Below are 27,838 nucleotides of genomic sequence, written 5' to 3' on the forward strand. Positions count from 1 at the left end.
GCCAACTTATTTCAACAACAGTGAGTAATTTCAATCGAACTGTCAAGGTTCCTTTTGGCCTGCATTGACCGAATTCAACAGCTTCCATTAACGCTAAGTGGCTCTTTTGTCGGCGAAAGTTTAGAGGAGTCACCTTGCATCCGGAGTGGGGAATATTTAACCAGTTCACTCCGCAGTGTTGTGATCACTTGCGCACAAAATTTCACAGCACTTGGAGAGATATTGTTTCCAAAAAGAAGTAAGTGTGTTTTACTTATCTGTCTCTACGTTAAGCGTGAACTTAAAATCTGCGTTATTTAACTTTGTCGCGGATAGCCGTGAAAAAAAAAGGAACAAAACAAAGCAAAACGAAACAAAAGGAAAATAGCTCTGCAAACGGCAACTGCAGTTTAATAATTGAGATCTTAAAACCAAGGTGAGGTATCCAAACCGTACAATCAACAAATAGATTTGTATTAAAAAAAAAAAAATCGGACAATTTCTCAGTGAATTCATTCGCTTAACATTTCATTTTAACTTTGTTTGCAGAGATTTGTTTGACATGCCCTGCTTAGTTAACTGGCAGATTAGGATAGTTTCTCAAGTAAAAGACGAATTAAGCTTCGGCGGAGTTTTGTCCAGGGCCAAATAATTGCATTATCTTGACTGCACTAGGAATTCACTGGCACGAAGCCGCTAGCACGTAGCCTCCTCCAGGCGTTCAGTTAGTTGGGTGCAGCGTGAAAAACGACGACTAAAAATGTAAGGGAGAAGAGCTTATTTTTTCTGTCCCCTATTTTTTCGCTCGCCGTTTTTTGCACTACACCCCAACTAACTCTGAACGCCTGAAAGAGGCTACCAGCATGATTCTGGACGATCAACAAAGACTATCTAAATCGCTGTTTCTGTATCCAGTGTTACTGAAATCGTTTTTAATCTTACATATAACTAATTGTCAGTTTACATTTTTGTAATTTATCAATTCTTGCAGTTTTCTGATTTTTTTTTTAGATAGTACTTGTTTCTTTTTCGTGCTCTCGGAAGCGAGTTTTTCTCAAGCTGCACACATCTTACAACAATCACCCAACGTTTTTATGACTGTTATTGAATTACGGTGCAAGTAATGTAATCAAATATAAATATATAAATAACCATTTGTCGCACTTGAAACGTTTATGTTGACATGGAAAAGTAAATAACTCTTAATGCCTCACATTGATAGGATTAAATGCCGTTCTTGTAACTTCAGATCGGTCTTTTGTGAACTTGCACAAACGAAGAATTGACCGAATCCGCCTCCCACTTCGTATCTCCCTGAAAATTTAAAGAGTAACATTTAAAATAAAGTTTAGAGGGTATAATATTAAGTCAAAAATGTTATGTTATCCAAATAGCCGCCATCTGCATTACGGTATTGTGATGTCAGGTGATCTTCGGTAATTTACTGTAGACTATCTGAAATAGTTGGACTCTATATGACATCAGTCAAAAATCGTCGTAGGACCTTGAGTTGAGATGCTTTCAGCAACTGTCAGCCTTCGGGTCGCCTTCGGAAATATTAAGAAAATAACTGTAGCAAATTTATTCCTTATACTTACTCTATGAAGCTTTTCTTCTAGGTGTCAATCCTGTCTCACGTTACCATGGTGCAGCATGTTTTGATATTTCTTGTTCTTGTTGTATTTGTGCATGCAACCGAGGCTCACCCGAGGCTCAACCTTGGAGAAGCTTTCAAGTTCATCAAAGAGTCTGAAATTCCTGTTGCCGATGCTAAAAGCTTGGAGGTGTCCAGGTAACATGACAGCTTCGGTGGTATTCCGAGTTTGGCTCAACGCGTCAAAAAAAATTTGGGTATCCACTAAGTAACAGCGTTTCTTCTTACAAAAAAAAAAAGACTGGACTTAGTTACAACATTGCCCAGTTGCCCTCATAAAGTAACAATGGAACGTTTCAAGTCAGTAATCAACTTAACCCAGCCCGTCATTAGGTGTTCTCGTTCTCTTGAAGCCGAGCGTAAAATACACATAAGGACCTGGGGACGGGTTGTGTGTCCGCACCACCTTCTCTCCGCAAGTTGCTCGACTGCCTCGACAGTTCTCATGCAGAAATTTCTCGAATTTGATTCCCTTATTTTACCTCGGAAATTCCTGGTAAATGTTCAGAAAATCTAAAGACGAAAACACTAAAAGCTCTTCTCCAGTCCAATTTCTTCTAGTATTGGGTCTAAATTTCTCAGCATGCAAAGAGGTCCTCAAAATGTGAAAAAAAAAAGTTACCGAGACACCCGCGGGCAGCCATAGTTAGTGGTGTCAAAAAATTTGGCGCCGAATTGAGAGGGGAGGAAGAGAGTGCCTGGGTTCTAGATCGGATTGTTTCCATTGTGTCCCTGGTAATCGGTTCCTATTACTGTATTTTCTTTGAAGTCTAAATGAAAGCAACGACGAAGGACCAAACAAAGGCGGGAATTTGAGGCGCGATTTTCGGCTTTGTCGATTCCTCCCAATATGTTCGAGTGGCTAGCAAGCTCAAGGACTAGCAGCGATTACGGTAATAGCATAACTCAACTGTTTATATAGGGCGGTTTTCTCAAACTAAGACCAAGTGATAAATCTTAACGATCACAATGACAGAGAAAATCCAGTGAACCAATCAAAACTGGAAGCGCTGGAAATACTTTTTTTCTCACTGATTGGATGACAAAGTGGCGTCAGTTTTTTTCAAGCCATTCGCCGGGCGTAGTAATGCAAAACTCGAGTGATTTTTTGGGGGGCGTTTTTCTTTTTATCTCATTTTATCTTCCTATACTTTTGGGGGCGTTTTTAATAAAAACAACTATTCCACTCTCACTCATGGATATGAAATGATAGTACTCGGTGCTACGCGCCTCGCTGGCTATCTACCGTCTCATATCCAAGGCACTCGCTTCGGCTGAGGAACAGCGGAGTTCGTTAGCGCAGGATGTAAAATATACCAAGATATTCTTGATTCAGTATTTTACTGTTCTAGGGGAACAATTAATGACGTCATCACTTTCCTCATTTGCATAATACAAAAACGTAAATATCTCTAAAATGAAAGAAGATATTCCAAAAAGGAAAAAGCCATTCTTCTTTATTTTGAAAAGTCTTTTAAAGAAGCCGCAATTATTTTTTACTTCATAGGCACTTTAAGTTGTAATGGATTACTCGGGGTTTGGGGTTGGGATTAACACATTGTTAAAGGATATCTTTAGGGGTAAAAAACTGATAGCAGAATATTAATTCAACATGCCGCAAAATACAGGAAAATTAAAAGCTAAGTCCTGAATAGGAGGGGTCAGGCGCACAGATTTTAAATGTGATGGTCTATTAGAGTTTTGCTGCAGACAACTTTACATAGGAACAAAGCAATAAAGTTGTACAAGAGAAAATGAGGTGGTATCATGCCATGTGTTCATGTAAATGTTGAATCTACCCCCTTGTGTTGCAAAAATCAACTCACCATCTTAAATTTAGCATTTTTTTATTATCGCGTTTTGAACTGAATATTTTAAGGCTGAATATTTGTGCCGTTTATAAGGAATTTGGCTTTTAAACAAAACTAGGATCTACTAATGTTTTTCTTTTTACTTTGTTTTAATTTCAGAATGTACGACGGCCCATGACGCACAGATCAAGATGTAGAGTATTGTCATAAAGTGCTGTTAACATTTACAAGTATAATTGCATATTAGTTTTAAAATTGTAATAAAATCAAAAAGGAAACACCCAGAAATTTGTTATGTTGTCAACTCTTCCTCAGAGCAGTTGCTGACCAAAACTGCAGTGGAGAAATTATAGGGGAAAAAAAAAACAGCAAAAGGTGAAATTCCTTGATTTGTTCCTTTCAGTACAAATGATCCTTTTCTAGCATTTTACGTTCCCTCACCAGGTTCCAAGCGCGTCACCATAAACTTTTGACTGGCATCCGCGTTTCTCATACCCCTTCACGCGCCTGTACTCGTGTGGCATGACGGTTGTTTCTCCTGTTCGTTTTTGAGCTTTTTCAAAATCTTTATCTGGCTTTGTGCGTTCCTACGCGACTTGTCTTTGCCTTGCATTAAAATTTTAGCTGCCATGACGTGTTTTCACTCCTTATGACTCCTCGTGGATTCGTTGTGGCTTTTATCCCATGCCGTTCCACTGCCCGACTGTAGTGTTTTTTCTCCTGTACCTTTTCGGACATTTCCAGACCTAATTAACCTTTTTCAGGTTTGAGTTCCCGCCACAGTTCCCATCATGTTTCGGGTTCTAACATCCCTCGCAGTTGTCCTCTTGGAATGGGAACGTTTGCTGAACAGGTTTAATTAGAAGATAAACAAACGTAGAGGGAGTGAAAAGTAAGCTAAAACGTCATCAATTTAATTGATGCAACGTGTAGGAAAACAAACTTTTATTAACACTATGAAATGCAACCGCTGACCGTGCTAAAAGTTACCGTAAATCCTCGAATTAGCGCCCCCCTCGAATAAGCGCCCACTTATCATGTCAGGCCACGATTTGAGAAAAATTAAATAAGCGCCCTCCCTCCTTAAATAAGCGCCCCCCTCGAATAAGCGCCCCTGTCTTCTCCTAAATTTGAAATAAGCGCCCTAGGCGCTAATTTGAGGATTTATGGTAATCCACAACCAAATCTTACAATATGACCTAGAACTGGTAAAATATTTCTGTATAGGAAATCCAACTTTACTATTTATTTGCAGTGTATTGATCTTTCTTACAATGTTGAGTTGGTTTTTGTCATGTAAAGAGTTAAGAAAGTCAGACTATGCTGATAAATTACAAACATGGTTCTCTACTTTGTGATTGGTTGAGTTTAGAAATTTCAGCAGTCGAGAATTAAACTATTAACAAAATACTACATGATGAATTCCAGAGCTACTTAGAGCAAGAGCCAGTATCTTGATAAATGGACTGCCCTTCTGAAAAACTCCCTTTCTGCAGTCATTGATCATCACAACTTTCAGCCAGACTTACAACGAACCAACACCATAGAACAGATTATTTTTCAAGGGGAGCATAATTTAACAGTTTTTCAATCAAGTCCACATGTGATAGAAGCATTCTTCGACAGCAGTATCTCTTCAACCCCAAGGCATCAAGGGCATCTCTAAAAAGAATAATTATTAAAGTACCATTAGATAAACCTACATTACACTCTGTTACAGATTTACTATAATCTACATTTAAAACTTCAGCCAAGTGGTTAAAGTCCCAAACAGGACCCAAAAAGCCTGTTCCTTTAACTTTAGATTGCCTTGTTAGAGCTATATGAACACCACAAACAGAATCTCATTTACACTTTTAAACTCCTTGGTGCTAAGAAACGGGATGGCAGCAATTGAGGATCACCTGATTGAGTCTAGAGGCCAGCACTGGTAAGAGCACTATACTTTATTCGCTACGCGATCCAGCATGGTGGACTACAACAACGTGCTCTCAATAATCATACGGGAAACCGCTGACTAACATCTCCCCGCTTTGATAAAAAGAAAAAGAAAGAAATCGGTGGGGTTCCCTTAAGTCAGCTAACATGTCTTCAACATAATGTTGCACTCTAAACGTGCTCTCATCAATCATACGGGAAACCACTGACCGACAATTGAGGGTCTGTTACATAGGTCTATTGCCGGTTTTCATGTGACATCTTCCAAAATTAAAAATAACAATTCCTTCTGAAGTTTTAGTTTCATCAGATAGAAGACCCTCTAAGAACTTGCGGTTTACAATGTTTAAGCTCAACAGGGTTCCATATTTGTTAGAGAGGACATTTGAATTTCCAAGTTTTTTCGTTCCGTGACATTAAAATGGCGGCCCAAGAGGGCTTTTCCATAGGTCAAAAGAGGAGTTATCATTCAAGTTTTTGCTAACTGAACAGTTCTTGCAGTAGAAGAATTATTACTTTCAATGTGTCGGAACTAGATAGAGTAATATTATAATATTTCATTTCAGTAGTAAAACTCAATGACAGATGTTTCCGTTACTTTGAAGCCCCCATGTTGGTGCTGCTCAGAAGGGCACCAACATGGCATCTCCATACAAAGCTCTATAAATTTGGGTGAAACACTTTTCCAAATCACGCATTAATGAAAAGCTGCACAGATCTAAATCTTGGTTTTTTAGGTATCAATCGTCTATCATATCCCAGATTCTTGACTTAATTTATTCAATGGTTACGATATTTATTTTTGATCGAGTGACAGTGCAAACCAGCAATTATAGGGGGTCATACATTCTGCAAACCACCATATTTTGCTCCCTTGAAACCACAGACTGCTTTCATTTTCTCCTAAAAAACAAAACCTCCCTACTAGTAGGATGATTATCATCACAGCTAATCTTTTAACAGTTAGTAACAAATGCAGAACAGGTGGATTAACGGGCTCTAGCACTATAGATGAGTGCACGCGCAGCACAAGGACAAAAAAATGCATCTGCAGTCATGCCATTGTTTATGCTCTTCCAACCATTCGCCTGGCAAATGGTTTTCACTAATTGGTTGCTTTAAGCCACATGACGTCAGATGCAAGAAAAAACAAAATGTGTTTAATTCGGGTGACAGGCCTACACAGACTCCTATGGCTCCTGGCATTTCTACATTTGCCGTTCTCTTATAAATTAGAGCCTCTCAACCTTTTATTTGGCTCCTCACTTGTTTCTGAAGGGCACTTGATGTTTTTGTGTTATCAGGATGACTTTTTCAAAAGTGGAGTAGAGCCGTTGGACTGTTAGAGGTTAGAGCTCTGCATAGTTTCAGCTGTTATCTATCGCTTTGTAAGAGTTTGACACCTCTGTAATTTGCCAAGCGCCGATCGCTAGTTAAGTGTGGTTTGTCTTGCCTCATTTCTGTCGCAGAAATGTATGTTGTATCTCTTTAATTATTCGCTCTGGAGGGACAAAGTGGGTGATCATCAATGTTGATTGTTTGCATTCTATATTGTGATGCCAGGCCCAGTTGTTATGTGGTTGTTAGATTGAAACTGTGTTATGTGGCTTTTTGCCACAGATCATATTTAGCTTTGTCTGGAGTTGCCAGATTCTGCTGTAGTGTTACTTCAAGAATCTTACAGATCCGTTCTGTGTTGTCAAAGTTATGTTTCTTGCATCCTGAATTTGCTCGAGTTTTTCATCTCTTGAGCTCAATGTTTAGGTTTATACCTCCTTTGTACATTCTGGTACCACATGATTTAAATTTAGCTAAATTTAGATGTTCATGTCTGTTGACTGGTTTGTGTCAAGTATACATTTGTGAATCACTTGAGACACTTTTTTGGCACCAATAAATTGAATTGTTTTGTTTTCTCTCATTCATTAATTTTGAAGGGGGCGGTAGAGTATAAACAATGGTGTGACTACAGGTGGATTTTTCTTGCCTCGCGCTTCGAGTGCACACTCATCTATTGTGCTAGAGCCCACTAATCCACTAGTTCTGCAAGTTAGGAACCAGTGAACAAAACGTTTTGAGGTCTAACGGGCTGTTCACAAAAACAAAGATTGCTCAAGATGTTTATAATGAAGTGCAAAAGTTTTGATGGCTCTCTGTTTAAACGACCGCCACAAAAACACCCAAAAAACAAAAACAGTGAGCTTAATTCATGATTTCAGGCTACCGTGTGATAATTTCTTAACTGAAAACCGTCAGATAATTGTGAACATACCCACAAACTGGCACTCAAAATTGGCTTAAATCATTAAACCGCTAGAGAATAGCAGACCCTCCCAATTAACCAGTGAAATAATTTGATTGCCACAATCTGTTAATATTAAATTATACAACAGCCCAATTCACAAAAAGTGCTGGGAAATGAACAAATGGAGTATAAAAGAAAGGTCAGATGGTTCAAGGTGAGCACCGTCACATTACAGCTTGCCCCATGCATATGGAGAACACGAAAGATATTGGTACATATGAGACTTTAATAGATTAAGCAAATAGTACACAATGCAGGTCTTGCATTGTGTGATTGCTAGTCATGACAGTCTGGGACAGCTGCAATATGTTTAGTTTAGTCCTTAACCTTTAAACTTGGTTTACATCTCTAAACTAACTCACAAAATGGAACAGTGTCCTCCATAGGGCATGCTGCAGAGCTGATACTTTGCCACTCTATTTTCCCGATTAATTCCTGACTACAGTCCAACCTTTACTAATGGCCACCTCTCTACAAAGGTCACCTCTCTAAAATGGCAAACTTTTTTGCCCCAGCAGGCGGTCCGTACATTTACTCTTATTTTAAGAGGGGGGTGAATAGAGGTATGGAAATCCGCTGATCTGTACCTTTTTCTGCCAAATCCGTCGATCAGCCAATATTTTAGTGCAAATCCAAAACCACAACCACATCAGGAAACAGAAGTGTAAAAGTTCAAAGGTAATCTGGTAAATGTGAATGTAAATGCCATTACACCCAAATAGTAAAGAAGGCAACATGCTTGATGACTTTCACACAGCACAATTCCAATAACATTCTCACACCTAATTTAAATGAGCTTTGTTAAAAAACAGAAATAATTTGGATGAACTCATTAACATACCGACCAAGGCTGAAGAAAGATCTCTGATCCAAATTTCGTTTAGAACCCAAGATCTGAACATCAAGACAGGCACAATCTGGAATCTGCACTAAAATTCACAGCTGATCTGCGATCCACCATGTTTTCAAAATCCGCGAATCTGCTCGATTTACTGCAAAAATCCACAATCCCTGCGCTTTTTAAGGCCAAATAAGTCGATCCAAAAACCCATTCACCTCCCTCTTTAAACCTCTCTATGATGGCCACCTCTCTATAACAGCCACTTTCATCTGTCTCCAACGTGGCCGTTTTTAATGCTGTAATGCTTTAATACACCAATTTCGATATATTAAAATTCAGTCTAAAAGAAGTAGACCTCAGCATGAGGCTCTGGGGAATAACTACAGAGTTTGTGGGGTTTATTCCCCAGGGCCTCGTGCTGAGGTCTATTGTGTTAGTCCGAATTTTAATATATTGAAATTGGTTTATTGGATACTCCTAAAAACAGTAAAAAACTATAAGCTTACTAGGAGGTTTAAAGTTAAACTTAGATCTGTATATTTAAGAAATAGAAAACATGTACCATGTTTCTATTGAGTTATAGAAACACGAGTGGAAGTCTGGGAGAATGAGAAATCCTGTGGGAACACAAGCTACAGGCGAGTGTTTCCCGTAATTCGTGTTTCCACAGCTTTTTTGAGTTCTCCCAGACTTTCACGACTGTTTCTATAACTCAGTAGAAACACGGAGACCATGTTTTCTATTTCTTTTAGAAAACACCGCGACAAAAATAAGGAAAACAACTTGTTAACTTTGATTATCAAAGTGTAAATTCTCTTTGCTTGTACCATCATTACGTCAACAGCTCGTACTAGTTCTGTGCTTCCATCGACTTATAGAAACACAATTTTTTAACCAATCCGCACCCGTATTTTCTTAGAACTGTTTTCTAAACAATAATAAAATCGTTGTAGAGAGGTTTGGCTGTATTCCAGACAATTAGAGCCAGGAATATTATCTAGTTTCATATTTCTGGAGTCTCTGGGACATTAAGAAAACAATGGAATCTCCAATCACCTCGGATAGTTTCCTTGCATACATAGCACATATTAATCACATCCTGTAGTGGCATTTCATGCATACTCACCCTTCAGTATATTCTGCTTGAAGTAAGCCAAGGTAGGATTCCCACTTGTTTCCGATTACTTTCCCACACGTAAAACAACGAATTGGAATGATCATGATCTTCAGGCACTATAGAGAGCAAATTAATAGGATGGTCGGTGTAAAAGATTAAAGAAATCGAGAGTTGAGTTTGCACGTGGAAACTGATTAGAAATCGTCGCAAAAATCGCAGCAAAACGAAAGAGTAAAGTCATCATAAAGTACGTCCGATGCACTAGATATTAATAAAATACCCACAAATATGATAAAAGTATTCAAATTACCTTTTACGATCTCCGAAATTTGAAATTTTGCGAGCTACTTAGACTAAACAGTTTCTTTCGAAGCCTACCTATTTAGCCTACCTTGTTTAGGAGCTAGATTCCAGTGTCTCACGGACGTAAGGCTCATCCGCTGAAGAGAAAATCGCAGGCTCTGATCGTGTTGGGTCAACCTTGTAGCCTTGTAAAGATGTCTAGCAGAGGCATGGGGTTCGGATTGTCCGCTTTATTACGAGGGTCTTCCAGACCCTTCAAGGTTTGTAACATATTTTATGCTCCTTTGTATTATGGTGCTATTCTTGTTTAACAAAAGCTTTTCTGTGGTGATCAAAGCCAGATTTACCTTGTGCCTTGTGTCGTGTGCGATCGCACGCGTTGCTAGAGCAGACTGTATGCATAATAATTAACTTGGAATTTAAGCCTAAAAAAAGTAAGCTGATTTTAAATGAGCTCACCGTAAAACGTTATAAATGATTTGAAGCAATATTATTATTTTATAAAATATTATATATTTTTTTAATACCTAACCAATAGATATTAAAATTATTTTTGTAGATAGTGCAGTAAAATGGGGGTCAATTGCTCCGACTACCTCTTTCGTCTAGGGTTCTCATGTAGGCGTATCAAATTGCATGATTGTAAACAAAAAATTAGTCCAGCTACATCTTGCATCAGTAGAGTTTTTTCTTTTCTGTTTCGTGAACATGCACTATTGTAATGATTCCAAAAATGGCCTATTGATTGCTGAACAATAAAAATTGTATTGTTTGTACATGTTACAAATTATAAAATAACCTTACATGCGACAGTGGTGTTTGATGGAATTTATGACTCCCGCCATTTTATGTATTTTTAAATGCAGTACGCAGTTTGTTGACCATTTTCAGCATGTATCAAAATGCATGCAAAAATTATCAGCTCCTATCCTGATTAATCCAGCATTTCTTTTTCACATAAATTTCCCAATACTTTCCCTACTTTTCCTCTGTTTCCAAACAAGTCTTGCTGTACAACCTTTAATGTGATGATGAGTTTTACTTGCACCAATTTTGTCTATCAAATCTATCGTGTTTTAGTATAAACCTGCTAGCGTTTTATCACGAATGGTGTTCTCTGATTGGCTATGCTACTCACAATCTATTCCATGATAGATAATGAGTAGCGTAGCAGTGTACGCTTGTTAACAAAAGGACGGCTGCTTCTTGGCATTTTCGAAGTGTCTGTGAAGAGGATTTAGATTGAGTTTTGAACGACTGGTAGATTTATACTAAAACAATTAGATTATTCGCTCTTGATTTCTATGCGTGATAGAAATCTCGAGCTCATAATCTTTAAGCAATAGAAAACATGTACCATGTTTCTGATCTATCGAGTTATAGAAACACGAGTGGAAGTTTGGGAGAATGAGAAATGCTTTGGAAACACAAGCAGCAGGCGAGTGTTTTCACAGTTTTTTCGAGTTCTCCCAAACTTTCACGAGTGTTTCTATAACTCGATAGAAACACGGAAAACATGCTTTCTATTTCTTTTAGAAAACACCGCGACGAAAAAATGGAAAATAGCTGGTTAACTTTGATTATCAAAGTGTAAATTCTCTTTGCTCACAGCATCATTATGTCAACAATTTGTGCTAGTTCTGTGTTTCCATCGAGTTACAGAAACACAATTTTTAACCAATCAGCGCATGTATTTCCTTAGGACTGTTTTCTAAAATTGTTCAATATAACAGAGGTTGCACGCCAGGACTCATTTTTGAAACAGAGATAAAAGGCAACATGGAAATAGTGTAATATTCTATTCTGATGCCATAGGCCTCCGAAGATATATAATTAAAAGCATCTGCAACTGGTTGTTAAAATTCAAAACTGTCTGGCAGTTAGAAAGCGGCTGTTTCTACTTGGATCTGTAGAGCTATGTCATCAGGATGTCTTTTAAGTAAACAAAGCGAGACATAAGTTAAGTCATGGTTGCCACATGTTAGGAAATGGTCAGGGAAAGAAAATTCCTCTGGTCCTCCAGGTTGGGGGTAACGTTAGGCGATGGGCCTATCACCCATCCCTGTAAAACAGCATTAGATTACCAAAAAAAACCTCAAGCACACTAAATCAGTCGTCTCTTAAATTGGGGCCACTGTGGGACGCTACTCAGGCGAGCAAAGTAAGTGAGCTCAACAATATTTTTCCTTAATGAAGAAGGAGAGTTTGTTGAAAACTGATGAGTTGTCATTAATGGGAGCAAGGGACGGCTGTAAGTTGAGACCAGAAGCTACTACTAGATCTGACATTTTGTATTTATTTGGGCTGGGAAATCTGATTTTTATCAGGATCAGGAAAAAGTCGGTGAATTTTAAAAAGTCAGAGGCTGGTAACCATGTAAGTTAGGCTAAGTAGTTTTCTCCTATGAGTGCAGTCCGCATAGGCCATTTCCCCCTGAGATGACAGAATTGTGTTTTAATTATGATACATTAATGATTTCTGTGGTATGGTTTTATTGACATTTTCCACAAACATTTTTTTTGTAATGGTTATCATCAGATTTTCCTTAGAAGAGCACAGACGTCAGCAATTCCAAAGGATCAGGTTGGTTTTTTATGTCCATTTTTCTTCAACCATTCTAGGGATGATGGTAATGGTTAATCTTCACATGCTGTAGATTCTTTTTCATTACAGATCAGGAGCAGTATATAAGCCAAATCAGAGTTTCTAGATTTAGTGCAGTGTGCATGCAGTTTTATCCCTTATTTATTCCCTGTTTTTGTTTTCCTTTTTAAATAATAAAAGAAGAGAATGATCAGGGATAAAAACGCATGCCCAATACACTAATTCTTTAAACTCCAATTTGGCTTATTCTATTGAGAACACCCTCCCAATTTAATCGGAACTGGGTCATAGAAGCCCTAAACGCAAAAAAAGTATTATCGATGTGAGCTCACAAAAATAGAGTATAGAGTATCGAGTCTAGCTTAGTCCAGAACTTGAAAGAGACTGTGAGCTTACATTTGTCTGATTTTTTACATGTTGTAATTAATTTCTTTTTTTTATTTTCATTTTCAAATTTGATGTTTTACAGCTTTTTGACAAGGTTCTGATAGCCAACAGAGGAGAGATTGCCTGTAGGGTAAGTGAAATTTGGTTTACATATTTAATTATTTTCTGTTAAAAGGTTTAACTGTCCTCTCCGTGATTTTCAGGTTATGAGAACATGCAAACGTCTTGGAATCAAAACTGTTGCAGTCTATAGTGAAGCAGATGCAAATGCCGTAAGTTTAGATCAACATTGATTTCTCCTTACTTGGGGTCAGCTCTCTCTTATGGTAAAAGTTTGATGAATCTGCTCAGATTTGGTTCCTTTCTTCTTATGATGACAAGTGTGAAGTTATATTTGATATTAAAAAAATATATTAAATTATTGATTTTATAGCTTCATGTGAAAACTGCTGACGAAGCATTCTGTGTTGGTCCTCCTCCAACTAATCAGAGTTATCTGAACATGGATGCCATCATGGAGGCAATAAATACCACCGGGGCACAAGCGGTGAGGAAATAACTCCTTACTAAATTCTTGAGGTTAAGTTGTTTATAATGTGTCATTAATGTCACTGTTCCCATCAAAACAATACAGCTGTGATGTGCTGTTTGTTTAACATGCAAGCTACTAATTAAAAGCAAACTAGAAGTCGAGTTAGTTTTAATGGGGGAGCACTGCCTTGCATTGGGTAATAGCCTGTGTGACTTCCTGTGATTTTTTGACAGAACCTCTTTAATTTAATATCTCTTTCCTTGTGAGGCCTAGTGATGATGAGTATCTCAGTCCATTAACTGTATTTTACTGATGCGACATTAAAATACATTTGTAGGAGATGGTCCACCAGTTCATGATCGGGACCTGGATTAGGTGTTTAGCCAGATAGATAAACTGGCATCCGGTTAAAAATTAGTTTAATTTATACATCAAGAGGAACAACTTAGTTACTTTTTTTAAAGCATTTTTGGAAATCTATATTAATTACACCTGCCATTAAGATGCTTAAGAAACTTGAAATCTGGAAAATTTCTAGCCTAAGGATAGCATGCCTTCAGACTTTCCAAGGAGAGTACAATATTTTAGATGTCCCCTTTTCAGATTAGTCATAAAGTGGCTATTTCCAGGCATTCAGTAAGGGTAGTTTAGTGCGTTGCAAAGAACAAGTGGAGAAAAGGCGAGGGGTTTGGACCTCCCATCTGCTTCCCCGGATCCCCCTTGTTCTTGCACTCTTGTTCTTGCTCTTTCCCTTGTCCCCACAAACTGAGACCCTGGAACGGGCAACATATAAAGTGGCTTGAAGCCTGCTCTGGATCAGACGGTCCAAGTTCAAGTGCTGTCCAGATAAAGTAGCTTGAAGTCTGCTCTGGATCAGACGGTCCAAGTTCAAGTGCTGGCTGGAATCAATAATTTCAATTTCCTGCCCTGTCCAGTAATATGCTTTCTTATACTCTGAATATAATTGTCTTGCAGGTTCATCCTGGATATGGTTTTCTGTCAGAGAACAGCAAGTTTGTTGCTAGACTGGTAATCTTACTTTGATTCATTATATGTGATATTGTAAGCACCAGAGAAGTGTTTTATTTGAGTTTCAATTACAGACTGACAAGAGAGTTGCAAATGGAGTGCTTTGTGGAGTATTCGAAGTGGATGATATACTTTTCACTTGCCAAAAGTTATACTTTCAGTTGCTTATGGTGCTGGCTATTCCCTTCTAGGAAAGCTACCGTCAGTAATGTGCCTTTTTTCTGTAACTTATCTGTTCTCATGCTATCAAAAGGAAAAAGCTGGTGTTGCATTCATTGGTCCAAAAGCATCCGCTATGCAAGCAATGGGAGATAAAATACAAAGCAAGCTGATTGGAAAGAAGGCTGGCGTGAACATTATCCCTGGGTTTGAAGGAGTTGTCAAGGTGAGTATTGTGTTGATGAAGGGTGTTGTAGTTTAGAATCAGGATTATCAAGATTCAAGACAACTCAGTGCAGCAAAACACAGCATTCTTTATTTGAGCGAGTGAGCATTCTCATACAACACTCATGTGTTGGCACACATGTAAAAGACTACATGTAAACTATGACACCCAAACGATTTTGCTGTTTTGAGAACTTCAGCAGAACAATGTTATAGGAAAAATTTCAAACAGGGATAAAGCTTTTGTGATTAACAGGAATGGTGAAATTTTAGGACATATGCTCACATTCAAGTTTCACGTTCTCTTTAGGATGACAATGATGCAGTCAGGATAGCAAATGAAATTGGTAAGCTTCAAATATTAATTCATTACTAACTTAGCTCCTGATCTTTCTTGGGGTGAATTAAAGGGTTATTCATGTGAAGCAACAATGGCACGTACAGTTGGATATGCACTTGTCTCAAGGGGTTAATTAAATTTCCAGGGTTTGATTCACCCCAGCATGTTTATTATGTCCTTATATGCCTATTGGCTTGATGAGAGGAGATTAAGATGAGCATGATGATGATGATGATGATGATGATGATGACAATGACGATGATGATGTGTTTGAATTTGTGGCCCATTCAGTTTATGTTCTGTGAGCTTTTCTGTTTTCTCCTGGTAATTCCACTTTTCCTCATTACTTGATTTTAATTAATAAACTATGTTTTTGTGTGTGAATTTTTAGGTTATCCAGTTATGATCAAAGCTTCTGCAGGTGGAGGAGGCAAAGGAATGAGAATAGCTTGGAATGATGAGGAAACAAAGTGAGAAGCTTTTAATTTAACTCGTTATAGACTACAACATTTTATTTGAAGACGCACTGTAGATATTCGTAATTGATTTTAAGGTGTTCACTCACAGCTTAGTGAATGCAATTTCCATTTTAAAATGTTATCAGGGAAGGATTTCGGCTCTCATCACAAGAGGCCAGTTCCAGCTTTGGAGATGACAGGTTGTTGGTGGAGAAATTTATTGACAACCCGAGACACATTGAGATTCAGGTGCGAGCTTGCAGTATTATTTGTCAATGTCATTGCTTTGCTTTTGAAACCAGCTAGTTCAGTCAATGAGATGCTTCTGCCAACTGCTAAAATGAATAATACTAATAGTAATTTTTTAATGATTTTGGTGCTAAGATTTGCAGAATTAACATTTATCAGTGATGAGTCCAGACATGGACTCATATTGGTAATAGTTTAAAATGTGCTGTTAATTCTATTCTCCCCTCTGTAAAGGTTCTAGGAGACAAGTATGGAAATGCTGTAAGTTGAAAGTTCATATTTATAAATACCATTTGATGTATTTGTGCTTTTCAATAACAAATATTAATTAATTAAAAGTCAGTTCTTTGACTTCAAAAGACATCTATGTTTTATATTTATAAGTCTCCACCTGACAGATATTGAGAAGAAAGATCCAAATATGATTAGTGCCTAGATCTTGTATCAAATTCTGTTTAAAGTACTTGGCATGATTTAAGTGAGTCAATTTCTCCACATGAAGAGCAATTTTTAGCTTCAGGTCTATATGTTGTGTGGATGGGCAAGGTAGCTTCCTCTCTGTGCGCCACTCTCCAACCAGGACTATATATGTGTACTCAGTAAACCATCTATGGGCATGCGTGCACACTTCGTAATATTTTGTAGACCTACTTCCTCACATTGTTTTAATTGCGTGTTTTACTTGCCAATAGGTCTATGTGAATGAAAGAGAATGTTCTATCCAGAGACGAAACCAGAAGGTCATTGAAGAATCACCAAGGTGAAAAATCAATTAATTTTTGTTGTACAATGTACATTAATTATAATCATTGACCAGTAATCTGAAGGCGTGATGTCAGCAGGGTTGGTGACAGCAATGGCAAGAGTGGCCAGCTGATGATGTGCATGAAAATAAGAAAAGCTAAACCTAAGATGTGTCAAGCTGATTCTTTGTATCTGTTACAATTCTGACTTCTTCCCTCAGTTTAGTTTTTATGCAGGACAGTGTCTATCTTGACTCACTTCTGCTCTCTTGAGCTAGATTACAATACTCTTTCTTCATGCCTATAACAAGCGTGAAACTATGTGACAATAATATTGTATATTTTGAGTCCAGCTAACTGGAATAATTTTCTTGTAGCCCATTTGTGGACCCAGACATGAGAAAAGCTATGGGAGAACAAGCTGTTGCTCTTGCCAAAGCAGTCGGATATGACTCGGCTGGTACTGTGGAGTGTTTGGTTGACTCACAGAAGAACTTCTACTTCCTGGAAATGAACACTCGTTTGCAGGTGGAACATCCCATCACCGAGATGGTAGCTGGGGTCGATCTTGTGGAACACATGATCAGAGTTGCTGCAGGTATGACAGTGTGGTTCAGTTTTTACCTTTGCTTTAAATTTTCGTCAAATGGGAAGGGGGCGTCTGGGGCCAATAACTTATTAGATCATCAAAATCTTATGAAATTGGACAACAAAGTCAGAGATTGGGTGTTTGAATCTAGATGAGTACAAAATAAATCAAATATTGTAGCATGGCAGTAGTATGTCAAAAGGTGGAGGGGAAGGGGCAAATATGGGATCCTGGTGGTAGTAGGGTTAGGGACTGCGGAGGTGGTCGATGGTGTCCATGACATTCTTTTTAAGAACCCCAAAATAGTGGTGAAAAAACTGGTTTGAAAAAAATTTAAAGCAGAAAAAAAAAAAAAAAAAAAAAAATAGAACTGCAACACATAGGCCATACCATCTCACCATCATTATTGTTGGGAATCTAAGGGAACCTCGAGAGGCAGAGAGCTTAACGCATCTTATGCTTAAAGCATTGTTTATTCATCTTTCAGGTCATCCGCTAAGTATCACCCAAGCTGATATTCCAGTAAATGGCTGGGCAGTGGAATGCAGAGTGTATGCTGAGGTCAGGGACTGGAACTTTGTTATCGGTTTTTTATCTTCTCACAATTCTCTGCTACTCCTACTTTCTCCAACTTCACTCTTGTACCACCAAAAAATGAAAGGTGCAAAATGTGACAAGGTGATTTATTTCAAGAATTTTCACCAAGAGTCACAGACTGAGGAAGCAACAAATCTGAATTCATTGACTGGTTTCTGAAGTGATCACCAGCCCTGCTGACAGAACAGGAAAGCTGGATTATATGTTTCTTAAATGAAGAGCTCTGGCTCGGTTGGGGCTAATTTGGGGCTAACTCAGCACTTTCTTTTCCTTGCAAATCTCAAAATCACAATTCTCCCTACTAGTTGCCATGTATCTCTTTTAATGTTAGTCAAGATAATTTGGAGGTACATCAAGACAATGTCCTCTGGTAGATGATACTCTTCACTGTTGTCACCTGTCTTTGGACGCAAAATATTGATATAACTGTAACGAAATATTAACATAATTATGCTAATTAATCATTCTTCCTTGTTTAAGGATCCATACAAGAATTTTGGTTTACCCTCAATTGGAAGATTGTACAAGTACATTGAACCAACTCATCTTCCTAATGTGAGTTTGTCTTTGCATTTTTTCATGTTCTTGCTATTTTTGGTATTTTTTTGTATCAGTTTGTAATTTCACTGTCTATTAGTTTTCTCAATTTGCCATAAGTCGGTAATGTGAACAAAATGGCTTCGTACAACCACCTTCATAGCACTCTTTAATGTTATAGACATGAGTGTTTTAATGGAAAATATGCCACTCATAAAATTCATATGGAAGCTACATCTGGGACCCGTGTGGTGTATTTTCCACATCCTCACTATTGATGCTGCGTGATTTCCTACTTTTTCATGGTTGTTTAGACAAACAGTCAGTTTGTCTGCATAATAAAAAAGAAAAGTACATGGTGGCTTGAAGATATGACTATTATTTTCTCCTGTTAAAAACAATATTTTACTCACTTGCTGCACTCATTCTTAAAATATTGTTTTTATCACTTGAAAATAAAATTTATATCTTCTTGCTGCCATGTAGTATCTTATCTACATATTTAACAATTATTCCATGAGCATGCATTGGATATGAGATGGTAGATAGCCAATGAGGTGCATAGTGTCAAGTTTGCTAAGATTATCTCATATCCAACAAGTGTGAGGAGAATAATAATATTATTGTTTTATTAAAAACTCCCCCAAAATATATAAAACTAAAATAAAATAAAAATTAAAAACACCCCAAAAAGCTATGCATACACTTACTATATTTGTAGAGCAGGTTATAATGACTTATATACCATGACGGCTAAGCCAATGAAAACTCTTGAATTGCATTATCGATGATCCAGTTTTTAATATATACATTACGTCTTTTGCACGCATTACGTGCCTAAATTGTTGGGAGTTGATAATTCTAGTTTTAATTATTTTATCTTTTAAGTCCCACTTTCTACTCTGTATTTTATTTCCCTTGTTAGGTTCGCTGTGACAGCGGTATCATTGAAGGCAGTGAAATTAGCATCTATTATGACTCCATGATATCAAAGGTAAATTTTTTGCAGTGAATCTTTCACTTTTTCCATCCTGTTCATGTAGTCTTATTCTTGCCTTCTTGACAGCTTTATGTAAGGATAAAATCTCATTTTATTTTCATTAGTTGGTAACCCATGGGCAAACCAGAAATGAAGCGCTTGATTTGATGAACAAAGCGCTGGACTCTTACGTTATCAGAGGTAAAAACAACAAAGAAAAGTAAGATACCTTTCTTAGTTTTAGCAGATCCACGTCATAGAGCACAATACCTACTACTGCACGAAGGTATCACACTCAATAGCTTTCATTTGAGTGCACACTAGGGTTTCATTCACAGACTTAAAAGTCAGAAACACTTTGTACATACCTCTTACTAACCGAGTTCGAGGTCCGTACTATAAGTTACGGACAGAGTTTTTTCCCGTTCGATTTATGGCCCAAGCGCGAAGCGCGCGGGTCACAAATCGAAGGAGAAAAAACGAGGATCCGTAACTTACAGTACGGACCGAGAAGACGAGGTTAGTAAGATTTTTATTATATCTCTACTGTGTGCCTGACGGGTTCGGAAACGATTTCTATTCACGCGGACTCGGAACGGCTTCAAATTTCTGACGCACCTCGAAAGCATAACGAGTCAGTTTGAAACTGTTTTTAAGTCGTTAGCACGCTTTACTACATAATTTAGAGTAATGGAAAGTTTTAAACTTTCACTTGCTTTAAAAGTTAAGAACACTTATCGATAAATTACGAAACAGTTTGGCAACAAAACCAACTTTAAATTTTAGCGGGCCGTACAGGAGAGTACGGCCCGCCAAATTGACCAATCACAGCGCGCGTACTAACAGAGATATAATAAAGCATAATAAACAGTACCGCATGAAAGTACTGCTCATTCAATAGCTTTCATTTGAATGGTCACACACTAGGGCTTCATTTACACACTTAAAAGTTAAACCACCTTGTACAGCATAATAAACCATACCACATGAAAGTACTGCTCAATAGCTTTCATTTGAATGGTCACACACTAGGGTTTCATCCACAGACTTAAAAGTTAGAACCACCTTGTAAAGCAGTACCACAAATTAGTAAACAGTACCACATGAAAGTACTGCTCAACAGCTTTTATGTGAATGGTCACACACCAGTATTTCTTTTGCTAACTTAATAGACTACCTTGTGCTGAGCCTCCTTGCACAGCGTGAAATAATGCCATAGCTTTTTCCCTCCAAAAAAAATCTGTGATGTTGACAGGTGTAAAAGTTCTACATTTTCTGCTGCTTTGCGTTTTGTAGGTGTAACATACAATGTATCCCTTCTCCGTGATGTTCTCAATCATCCTAAATTTCGCCTTGGTGACATCACCACTAAGTTCCTTCCTCAAGAGTATCCAAAAGGATTTAAAGGTAAGAATTCTGACCAGGGCTGTCAAGGCCTCTAACCCGTAACACTAGTTATGGCTGAGTATGTTTGATTGACCCTTGATCTTAAGTGGGACTGAACTTGATTGTTGTTGATACAATTCAGACACAAAGTAACGAATTTGTTACAGGTCTGAAGATCAAGGCTACCTGTAGGTGAATCAAAACTTAATGACAGCCCTGCTACCAACGGGGAAATAAATAATCATTGTGACTGGGTAGTACACATCTGGGGCTCTTTGCAGTTGTATGAAAAAAAAACCCACAGTTTTTGGGTGCGACAACAAATGGAACGGACCTTTCCAATGGACATTTTTCGAAACATTTGGAATACCTTCAGAGCAATTCCTCTTTTCTCGTTTTTACCGAAATGATCGCAAAATCATTGTACCATTTGCTCTTTCGCTCTATTCCCCCATGCTCGTTGATGAAATACGCAGTTGTTTCGGTGGGAAATGACTGGGAACAGTCCTTACCACTGGAAGGTTTTCAAATCCTGTCAAATATTACACACTCATCCGGTCTTATTTTGCCTATTGAAATTTTGTACTGTTCCATCTGGCGGAAAATTCTCACTGGTTTTCCATGCAAATGGAAAGCATTCCTCTAGTTTAGTTCTTCTCTCTTCTAATTTGTGGTTCTTGCTAGTCTTTTAACATGGGGTGCTTTCCGTTCGGCCAAAACCTCCGGTTTGAACTTGGAATGGAGCAGCGTTTTCCGAAATTTCTGAAAAAGTGGACAATCCCTTGAGGTATACCCAAATTTTCGAAACCTTCTTCTTAAGAATTTCCGTTCCGTTTGATTTTTCTCCCAGAATTCCCGGAATTTTAGGTCAAGTGGATTCAACAGGTTTTAGCCTGCGGAACAGGCGGATTAGCGGAGCAGACCGCGAAGCGTGATATACGTGGTCGCGCTCCGCGCTCGTGTATCGCGTTTCGCTCTCTTCCCCGCTAATCCGCCTGTTCTCCAGGCTAAACAGTTTCAGATTTTCCGGAAACTTTCTAAGGAAATTTTCACACATTTTGCCTCCGTTTCGAAAGTTCGGGTATTTTTAGTTGATGGTAAACCCCAAACAATTACTGGTTTCCTTTTGCGACAGGCCATCAGTTGACAGAAGAGGAGAGAGATGAACTGTTGGCCACAACTGCTTATTTCTTTGTACAACGAGCAAGAAAGGCAACAGCATTCAAGAACCAGAGCAAGTAAGTGAGAGCTGCGAGAAGTCGCAAACATTTCAGTGTTTCCTTCCTCACAGACTGCTGACAGTCTGCTTTTCTCTTGAAGTCAGGCAGGGAATATGAGGCGAGAAAACAACAGCAACTTCATTCACTCGTGCATCAAAAAATGTATATAATAGAAGAACAGAAAAATATGTAGAACTTGAGTCTGGAGACTGAGATAACTCGAAATTCGAGTTATTGTAATGTTCCTATGGATATTTAAGGGAACAGATAACTGATGAGAGAAGAGATGTATACATGATATAACAGAATGGAGAAAAACAATACAAGTTTTCAGAATGTTGTTCAGACAGTCAATAAAATTTCAGTTGCTTAGAGAAGTTTCAAACTAAGAGATGTTTCAAACTACAAGGGATTGGGACGAGACATGGGCGCGGCACTCTCGCCCCAACTCATTTTCGCCCAAACCGTAAAACATAATGGGTTCCGCGCTCTTTTATAGCTGACAATTCGTGCTGTTAAACGTCTTCAGATAAATTTATTAAACTTAAGATTGTACCTGTTTTTTAGGCTCAACGCTGTGAGTAAGAGGCAATCGACCTGGGATCTTGTGATCACTCTACAGAAAGCAGATTATCCAATGCTGGTGAAATCAAAACCAGATGGCAGTTTCCAGGTCAGTTGATTAATTAGAGAAGGCCACAACCTATACCTACACTCCTGAGCTACATCATAGCAAACGCAGCTTCAATAGTTTAATTTTTGTACCGATCTAGGCAAAAGACAGGATGAATGACAATCTAAGAAAATGAAATGGACTACAATAGGGAGAAACCCTGAGGGGTATCCCCTTATACGGGTTCTATCGGTATGTGTGGCGCTAAAGAGTGTGGTTTTTGAACCGTGTTGGTTTGTGCACTCTGGTCTTCAATTGGGTGTGTTTGGTGTGAAGTGGGTATATCTGTAATGAGTCAGGTCTATAATGGGGCATCAAATTTTGGGTCGGCTCTGAAATAGGGTAGGGAAAATCGCAAATTTTGGTCCAGAACTGGGCTAAAGGCCCGGATACACGGATATTACGTCCACAACTAAAATTGTTGCGCGCAATTTTGCGCACAATAATGCAGCAGTAAAATTTCGTCCTACTTCTGCATCATTGTGAGTAACAAATTTCTTCGTGTATCCACCATCTGCAACATTTCGTGCAATGCTGTGACGCAAATTTCAGTGTTCAGCCAATCAAATCTCACTTTCAAATTTAACCGCCGACCCAAATGTCGCCCGTCGTACGTTTCATCAAATATTGCGTGTAATGTTGCACTAAATGTTGCAACCGTGCAGGCACGTCGAGTGAAAAATTGTTGCGAGCAATATTGCGCGTAATGTTGCACCGTGTATCCGGGCCTTAAGGGTTTCACACCTTCATCAAATTTTTCTGTAAATACCCCCAAACCCCGAAAGGGGGCGGAGGAGAAACTTTAGAACTCGAGGCTTGCGTTTTGAGTTTGGAACAGTTTCCTTTAGAATTTTGGTAACTTCTCTCTTTAACACTAAGCTTCTTTTAGTTGTAATTATCGCTCTAGTAAGAGTTCACAAAGATTTTATTAAAAATAATTTAAAACAACTACAGTTTCTTCAATATGCCTCGTAGGTCACAATAGATGGAAGACAAGTAGATTTTAGCACCTCATCCGGGCTGGCAGATCCAGTATTTGAAGCCAACATCAATGGCAATGATGTGCTGTTACAGGTTAGAATATCAAATTATACATTATTACACGGTTACGCAATCGTCTCCTCATCCTACTAAAGAAGAATTCATTGTTGCTAGCTGTGATGTTTCAGCGAAGTCTGTAACACTCAGTCTGAGGTCGAAGAAAGCCTCGAGTGATAGTTTAACGAGACAGACCAATTAGTATTGGTAATCGTATGAATGCGAGTGCAATTAATAAGGATTTACACCACGTTTGATTTTTGAAAATTCTTTTAAATTGCACGAGCCTTTTCAAATACCACGAGTAGTGTAAATCCTTAATTGCTTGAGCTTTCATACGATTACTCATTTGTCATATGACTGAGAAAATTGCGAACACGCGCGCGTTGATTTGCACTGCTCTCAGCCAGTAACAATGAAGTAATTTTCTTAGTCATATAATAAATACGATTAATATTATTAAACAGGAATTAATGAATCAAGATGGATCGAGAGAGGCGAATTACAAACAACGGACCTGCAAAATGTGCCTTTTGGTGATTTGCCAAAATCGACTAAAGGCTGTCATCTCAATAATTGCCAAACTCACCGTTTAAATGAACCATGACTTCTACAAATTTTTTAATGAAACAAATGATAAAAGAGATTGAATACCGACACCCATACTTATTTATGTATACGCGTATTTAGTTGAAGAACGTAATCAACGATGCTTTATTCTTTGTTTGTCGTGTAGACGTTGAAGAAGGAAGGAAATCTCTTTAAAATTCAGCACTACGGAACGACGGTAAGTGCTCGAAGGTGATTCAAACTGAAACAACACGACTTTCATGACACCCGTTAGGCACTCAAGCTTTGGTTTTGTTTTCTCTTGGTTGTAAATAATTTGACATTTTTATCATTTCTTCCTCATTGTCGTTTTAGTACAAGCTACGAGTGCACACGAAAGAACAGTACGAGTACATGAAGTACATGCCAGAGAAAGTAGAGGTATGTACAATTGAAGCAAACCGGTTTTGAGCAGGAAAGCAAACAGTTTACTGTCATTCCTTTCTTAAAATGGTACATTGTAAAAGGAAATTTTTCCTCTCGCGCGACTATACACTTGTCAAAGGTTTGGAGTTTAAACATGAGCGATGTCTTATTTATTCATGACTTGATACTTGACTTGGGTTTACTTTCAATTTTTTTAATTGACTTGACAAGTCTGATTTTGCTTGACTCGACTTGACTTTTAATTTGTTAACTTTAGTTGACCTTAGCCAACTTGAAGTTGACTTGACTTGATTTGTCTTGGCTCGACCTGACTTCATTTGACTTGACTTTTCTTAACCTTACTTTATTTTACCTGACCTGACCGAACTTGACATGGCGTGACTTAAGCCTTGGTCAAACGGCGCATGGTAGTCGATGATAGCTGATGATAGTCGGTGAAAATTCGGGGAGAATCATTCAACTATCATCGCCGACTATCATGCACCGTTTAAAAGCCTGGCCAAACGGTGCATGATAGTCGATGATAGTTGATGATAGTTGAATGATTCTCTCCGAATTTTCACCGACTATCATGCGCCGTTTGACCAAGGCTTTAGCTTTCCTTGGCATGACATGGCTTGACTTAACTCGACTCAGGTTAACTTGACGTAATTAAGACAGGGAATTTTGTGCTGTACCTAGGTGCTTATCCCATTCATGGTTCTCTTTGTGTTATGTAGGAGGACATGTCTCCATTCCTCAAGTCCCCCATGCCTGGAACAGTGGTATCAATTGCAGTCAGTGTTGGAGAAACGGTACGTCATACATTTGGCTGGTCAGACAAACCCCTTTCCCCCACTCATGGAAGCTGCTTTCATGACGGACCGAAAGCTGGTTGCATGACAGCCCAAAAGAACGTCGACATAGTCTCCTACATTGACTATTTTTCATTAATTAGGTTCATGAAGGACAAGAACTAGCAGTAGTGGAAGCAATGAAGATGCAGAACAGTTTACACGCTGGTGTTTCTGGCACGGTAAGCAATACTTGTTAGCAGCTTATTCCAGAACTTTGGGAAAGCCGTACTTTAGAGACTTTTAATTTATCGACTAAGCATCCGTAAATACGACAAATCGCCTATTTAGCCTCCATACCTTCGCAATACAGTAAAACAAGATGGCAGACGATCGCTGACTTTACATAAGCGTAAGAGCAAGCACAAGAAGAAAAATGTTTTGATCTGTTTGCGCTCGCGCTTATTCTTGTGTTGTGCGCGTCCTCTGTACCGTGTGCTTGTGCCTATGTCGTTTAGAAAACCAGGCCTTAGGGATCGTATCATATACTGGCTTTTTTCCTTGACAATTTCACTTCCATTTTTTTTTTTTAAGGTGAAGACAGTAAATTTCCAAGCTGGTGATAAAGTTGCTGAAGGCGACATTATGGTAGAAATTGAACATCATCCAGACCATTGAGACTGCACTGCCCTCCCGTGCGGCCAAAGGTTTTTTAGGATTGCACGTGCAAGTGACTTCTATTTGCACTAATTGACATTGATTTCACTTGCATTCAAAGGAGTTTTACTTGCACGTGCAAGGGAGTGCATTTTGCACGTGCAAATGACGTCTATTTGACACGTGCATGTAGGACTCTTTCCTCGTGTAATTAGCTTCTGTTATGCACGTGGAAATGACTTGTGCACGTGTGAGCAGAAGCCACTTACCCGTTGAGTGGATTTTTGTGTGCACGTGTCAATGCCGTCAGTTTGCACGTGCGTTAGACAGAAGGGCTGAGATTACAAATGAAGTCGTTTGTAGAAACTGAGTTGACGTCGTTTAAGCCATTGTGAGTGCTGATGAGTTTAATCGTGAGTCTTTTTGTAACTACTTTTTAGAGTTGAGCGTGAAATGTCCAATATTCTTAATTAACATTATTCATGAAAAGTAAACATACTGCTTAACATTTAAGAAAAAAAATGAAGTTTTACTTTCTAAAATCGTTCTTGGCCTTGTGCTGATGATCTGTTTTATACAATCTGTTAGATCACTCGTGATGTGGTCTTCGGGTTTGTGTTTAGTCGTAATACAAAGCTGGAATTATAGTACCAAGACAGGATAGATGACACCCTCACTAGCTTAGACTACCACTTCGCGGTTGAAAGTCTTGAAATGCTGCCATCTTTTATTAGTTTAGATTTTTGGCAATGGAACCGGCCAGGAAATGGGATCTCAGGGATTAGATCAGTTCGATTCTGCGTCTTCTCTCCGATCGAGGCACCGAGTTCCGTTTTTACAAGACGTCATTTCAGCGCTTCAACTTAAGCAAAGCACGACGGCAACGGCAACGACAACGCCAACAAACAAAAGGTTTAATGAATAGAACAATGGTTGTGCACGTGCGTTATAAATCTTTGTACAAAACAACAACGTGAAATGACCAAGTTCTGCGTATTTTTGAAAACGTGAACGACGGTGGCTAATTTTTCGTATTTTCATGTGGAATTGAACGCTGGCGGTACATATTTTAGCTTGAGCAAGTTGTGAGACCGATAGGCGTACTGAACAGATCTAGGAAATTACGAAATTCGAAGGTAAAATATAAATTCCTGTTTTACTAGGCGTCATCCTTAGCGTCAAATCATCCAATAGCACGAGCACTCTGACAAATTGTCACGTCAGCATTACGCAATGAGTTGACGTCATGTTGCTTGGCAACAACAAGGAGGAAAAACGCTGGCTTATAATAGCAATTCATCGCTCTCAACTGGTACGTAGTTCCCGCAACGGTTAAACGTGTGTTCGGATCTAAATTAATATAACTTGTGTGCCTCCCAAGGAAAGAGAGACAAGAATCCGTAATAATTTATAACTGAGACAGTTACCAGAACAAAATTATGTAATATTGTGGTGGGAGGGGGGGGGGGGGGGATGAAAGAGAAAAAAACTGAGCTAGACTTCAGTTTTAAATACCTAACGTATACTCACTGTTACAAAGAGAATAAACAGTATTTCAAGTGAGACAAAATTATAAAAACTAAGTTTTAGATCTGTAATTTTTGGACCTGGAGTTGAATAAAATACTCGAAACTTTTAGGAGATCTTTTATTCGTGTGGTTGTATCAAAGGATGATTTAATTTATGACACGCGGGTTAACGCGCGTGGATCCGCGTGGA

At 38.5% G+C, this 27,838-nt stretch overlaps 2 protein-coding genes and 1 long non-coding RNA gene across 4 annotated transcripts; 2 read left to right on the top strand and 1 right to left on the bottom strand.

Annotated features, from left to right (window-relative positions):
* The first annotated feature begins 201 nt into the window (after nucleotides 1-201).
* Nucleotides 202-4,284, top strand: LOC145493816 (uncharacterized). Its single transcript, XR_014050181.1, has 4 exons — nucleotides 202-238; nucleotides 1,599-1,771; nucleotides 2,403-2,526; nucleotides 3,604-4,284. It is a non-coding gene; the product is annotated as an uncharacterized LOC145493816 (long non-coding RNA).
* Nucleotides 4,285-4,374: 90 nt separating this feature from the next.
* On the bottom strand, nucleotides 4,375-10,030 carry LOC145493818 (DNA-directed RNA polymerases I, II, and III subunit RPABC5). The gene is made up of 3 exons (XM_081473290.1): nucleotides 9,956-10,030; nucleotides 9,655-9,761; nucleotides 4,375-5,106 (listed from the first exon to the last, which is right to left on the bottom strand). The coding sequence occupies exons 2-3, from the start codon at nucleotides 9,747-9,749 to the stop codon at nucleotides 4,998-5,000; spliced, it is 204 nt and encodes a 67-aa protein (XP_081329416.1). The 5' UTR covers nucleotides 9,750-9,761; nucleotides 9,956-10,030; the 3' UTR covers nucleotides 4,375-4,997.
* A 65-nt stretch (nucleotides 10,031-10,095) lies between these two features.
* Nucleotides 10,096-27,742, top strand: LOC145493814 (propionyl-CoA carboxylase alpha chain, mitochondrial-like). Of its 2 annotated transcripts, XR_014050180.1 has the most exons (27): nucleotides 10,096-10,208; nucleotides 12,487-12,531; nucleotides 13,022-13,069; nucleotides 13,143-13,211; nucleotides 13,373-13,486; nucleotides 14,447-14,500; nucleotides 14,754-14,885; nucleotides 15,195-15,231; nucleotides 15,616-15,694; nucleotides 15,829-15,931; nucleotides 16,166-16,192; nucleotides 16,624-16,691; nucleotides 17,052-17,272; nucleotides 17,751-17,824; nucleotides 18,341-18,415; nucleotides 19,323-19,391; nucleotides 19,502-19,577; nucleotides 20,673-20,783; nucleotides 21,898-22,000; nucleotides 22,550-22,655; nucleotides 23,631-23,729; nucleotides 24,430-24,480; nucleotides 24,618-24,683; nucleotides 25,409-25,483; nucleotides 25,627-25,704; nucleotides 26,057-27,150; nucleotides 27,600-27,742. XR_014050180.1 is itself a non-coding variant. In XM_081473288.1 (26 exons), exons 1-26 carry the CDS (start codon nucleotides 10,143-10,145, stop codon nucleotides 26,138-26,140), a joined length of 2,130 nt encoding a protein of 709 aa, XP_081329414.1. In that variant the 5' UTR covers nucleotides 10,096-10,142; the 3' UTR covers nucleotides 26,141-27,483. The 2 variants fall into 2 exon arrangements, 1 of the variants encoding a protein (XP_081329414.1); XM_081473288.1 differs by lacking the exon at nucleotides 27,600-27,742 and having other exon boundaries at nucleotides 26,057-27,483.
* The last annotated feature ends 96 nt before the right edge of the window (nucleotides 27,743-27,838 follow it).

The sequence above is a fragment of the Orbicella franksi genome, chromosome 7 (assembly GCF_964199315.1).
Source record: "Orbicella franksi chromosome 7, jaOrbFran1.1, whole genome shotgun sequence".
NCBI classification, from domain to species: Eukaryota; Metazoa; Cnidaria; class Anthozoa; order Scleractinia; family Merulinidae; genus Orbicella; species Orbicella franksi.

Bases quoted from the DNA above. Each gene is read 5' to 3' on its own strand.
- LOC145493818 (XM_081473290.1), bottom strand. From the start codon at position 9,749: ATGATCATTCCAATTCGTTGTTTTACGTGTGGGAAAGTAATCGGAAAC. The intron at 5,107-9,654 runs GTGAGTATGCAT...TATTCTTTTTAG, and splicing joins CAAGCAGAATATACTGAAGG to AGATGCCCTTGATGCCTTGG.
- LOC145493814 (XM_081473288.1), top strand. From the start codon at position 10,143: ATGTCTAGCAGAGGCATGGGGTTCGGATTGTCCGCTTTATTACGAGGG. The intron at 22,001-22,549 runs GTAAGTGAGAGC...CCTGTTTTTTAG, and splicing joins GCATTCAAGAACCAGAGCAA to GCTCAACGCTGTGAGTAAGA. The intron at 22,656-23,630 runs GTCAGTTGATTA...TATGCCTCGTAG, and splicing joins AACCAGATGGCAGTTTCCAG to GTCACAATAGATGGAAGACA.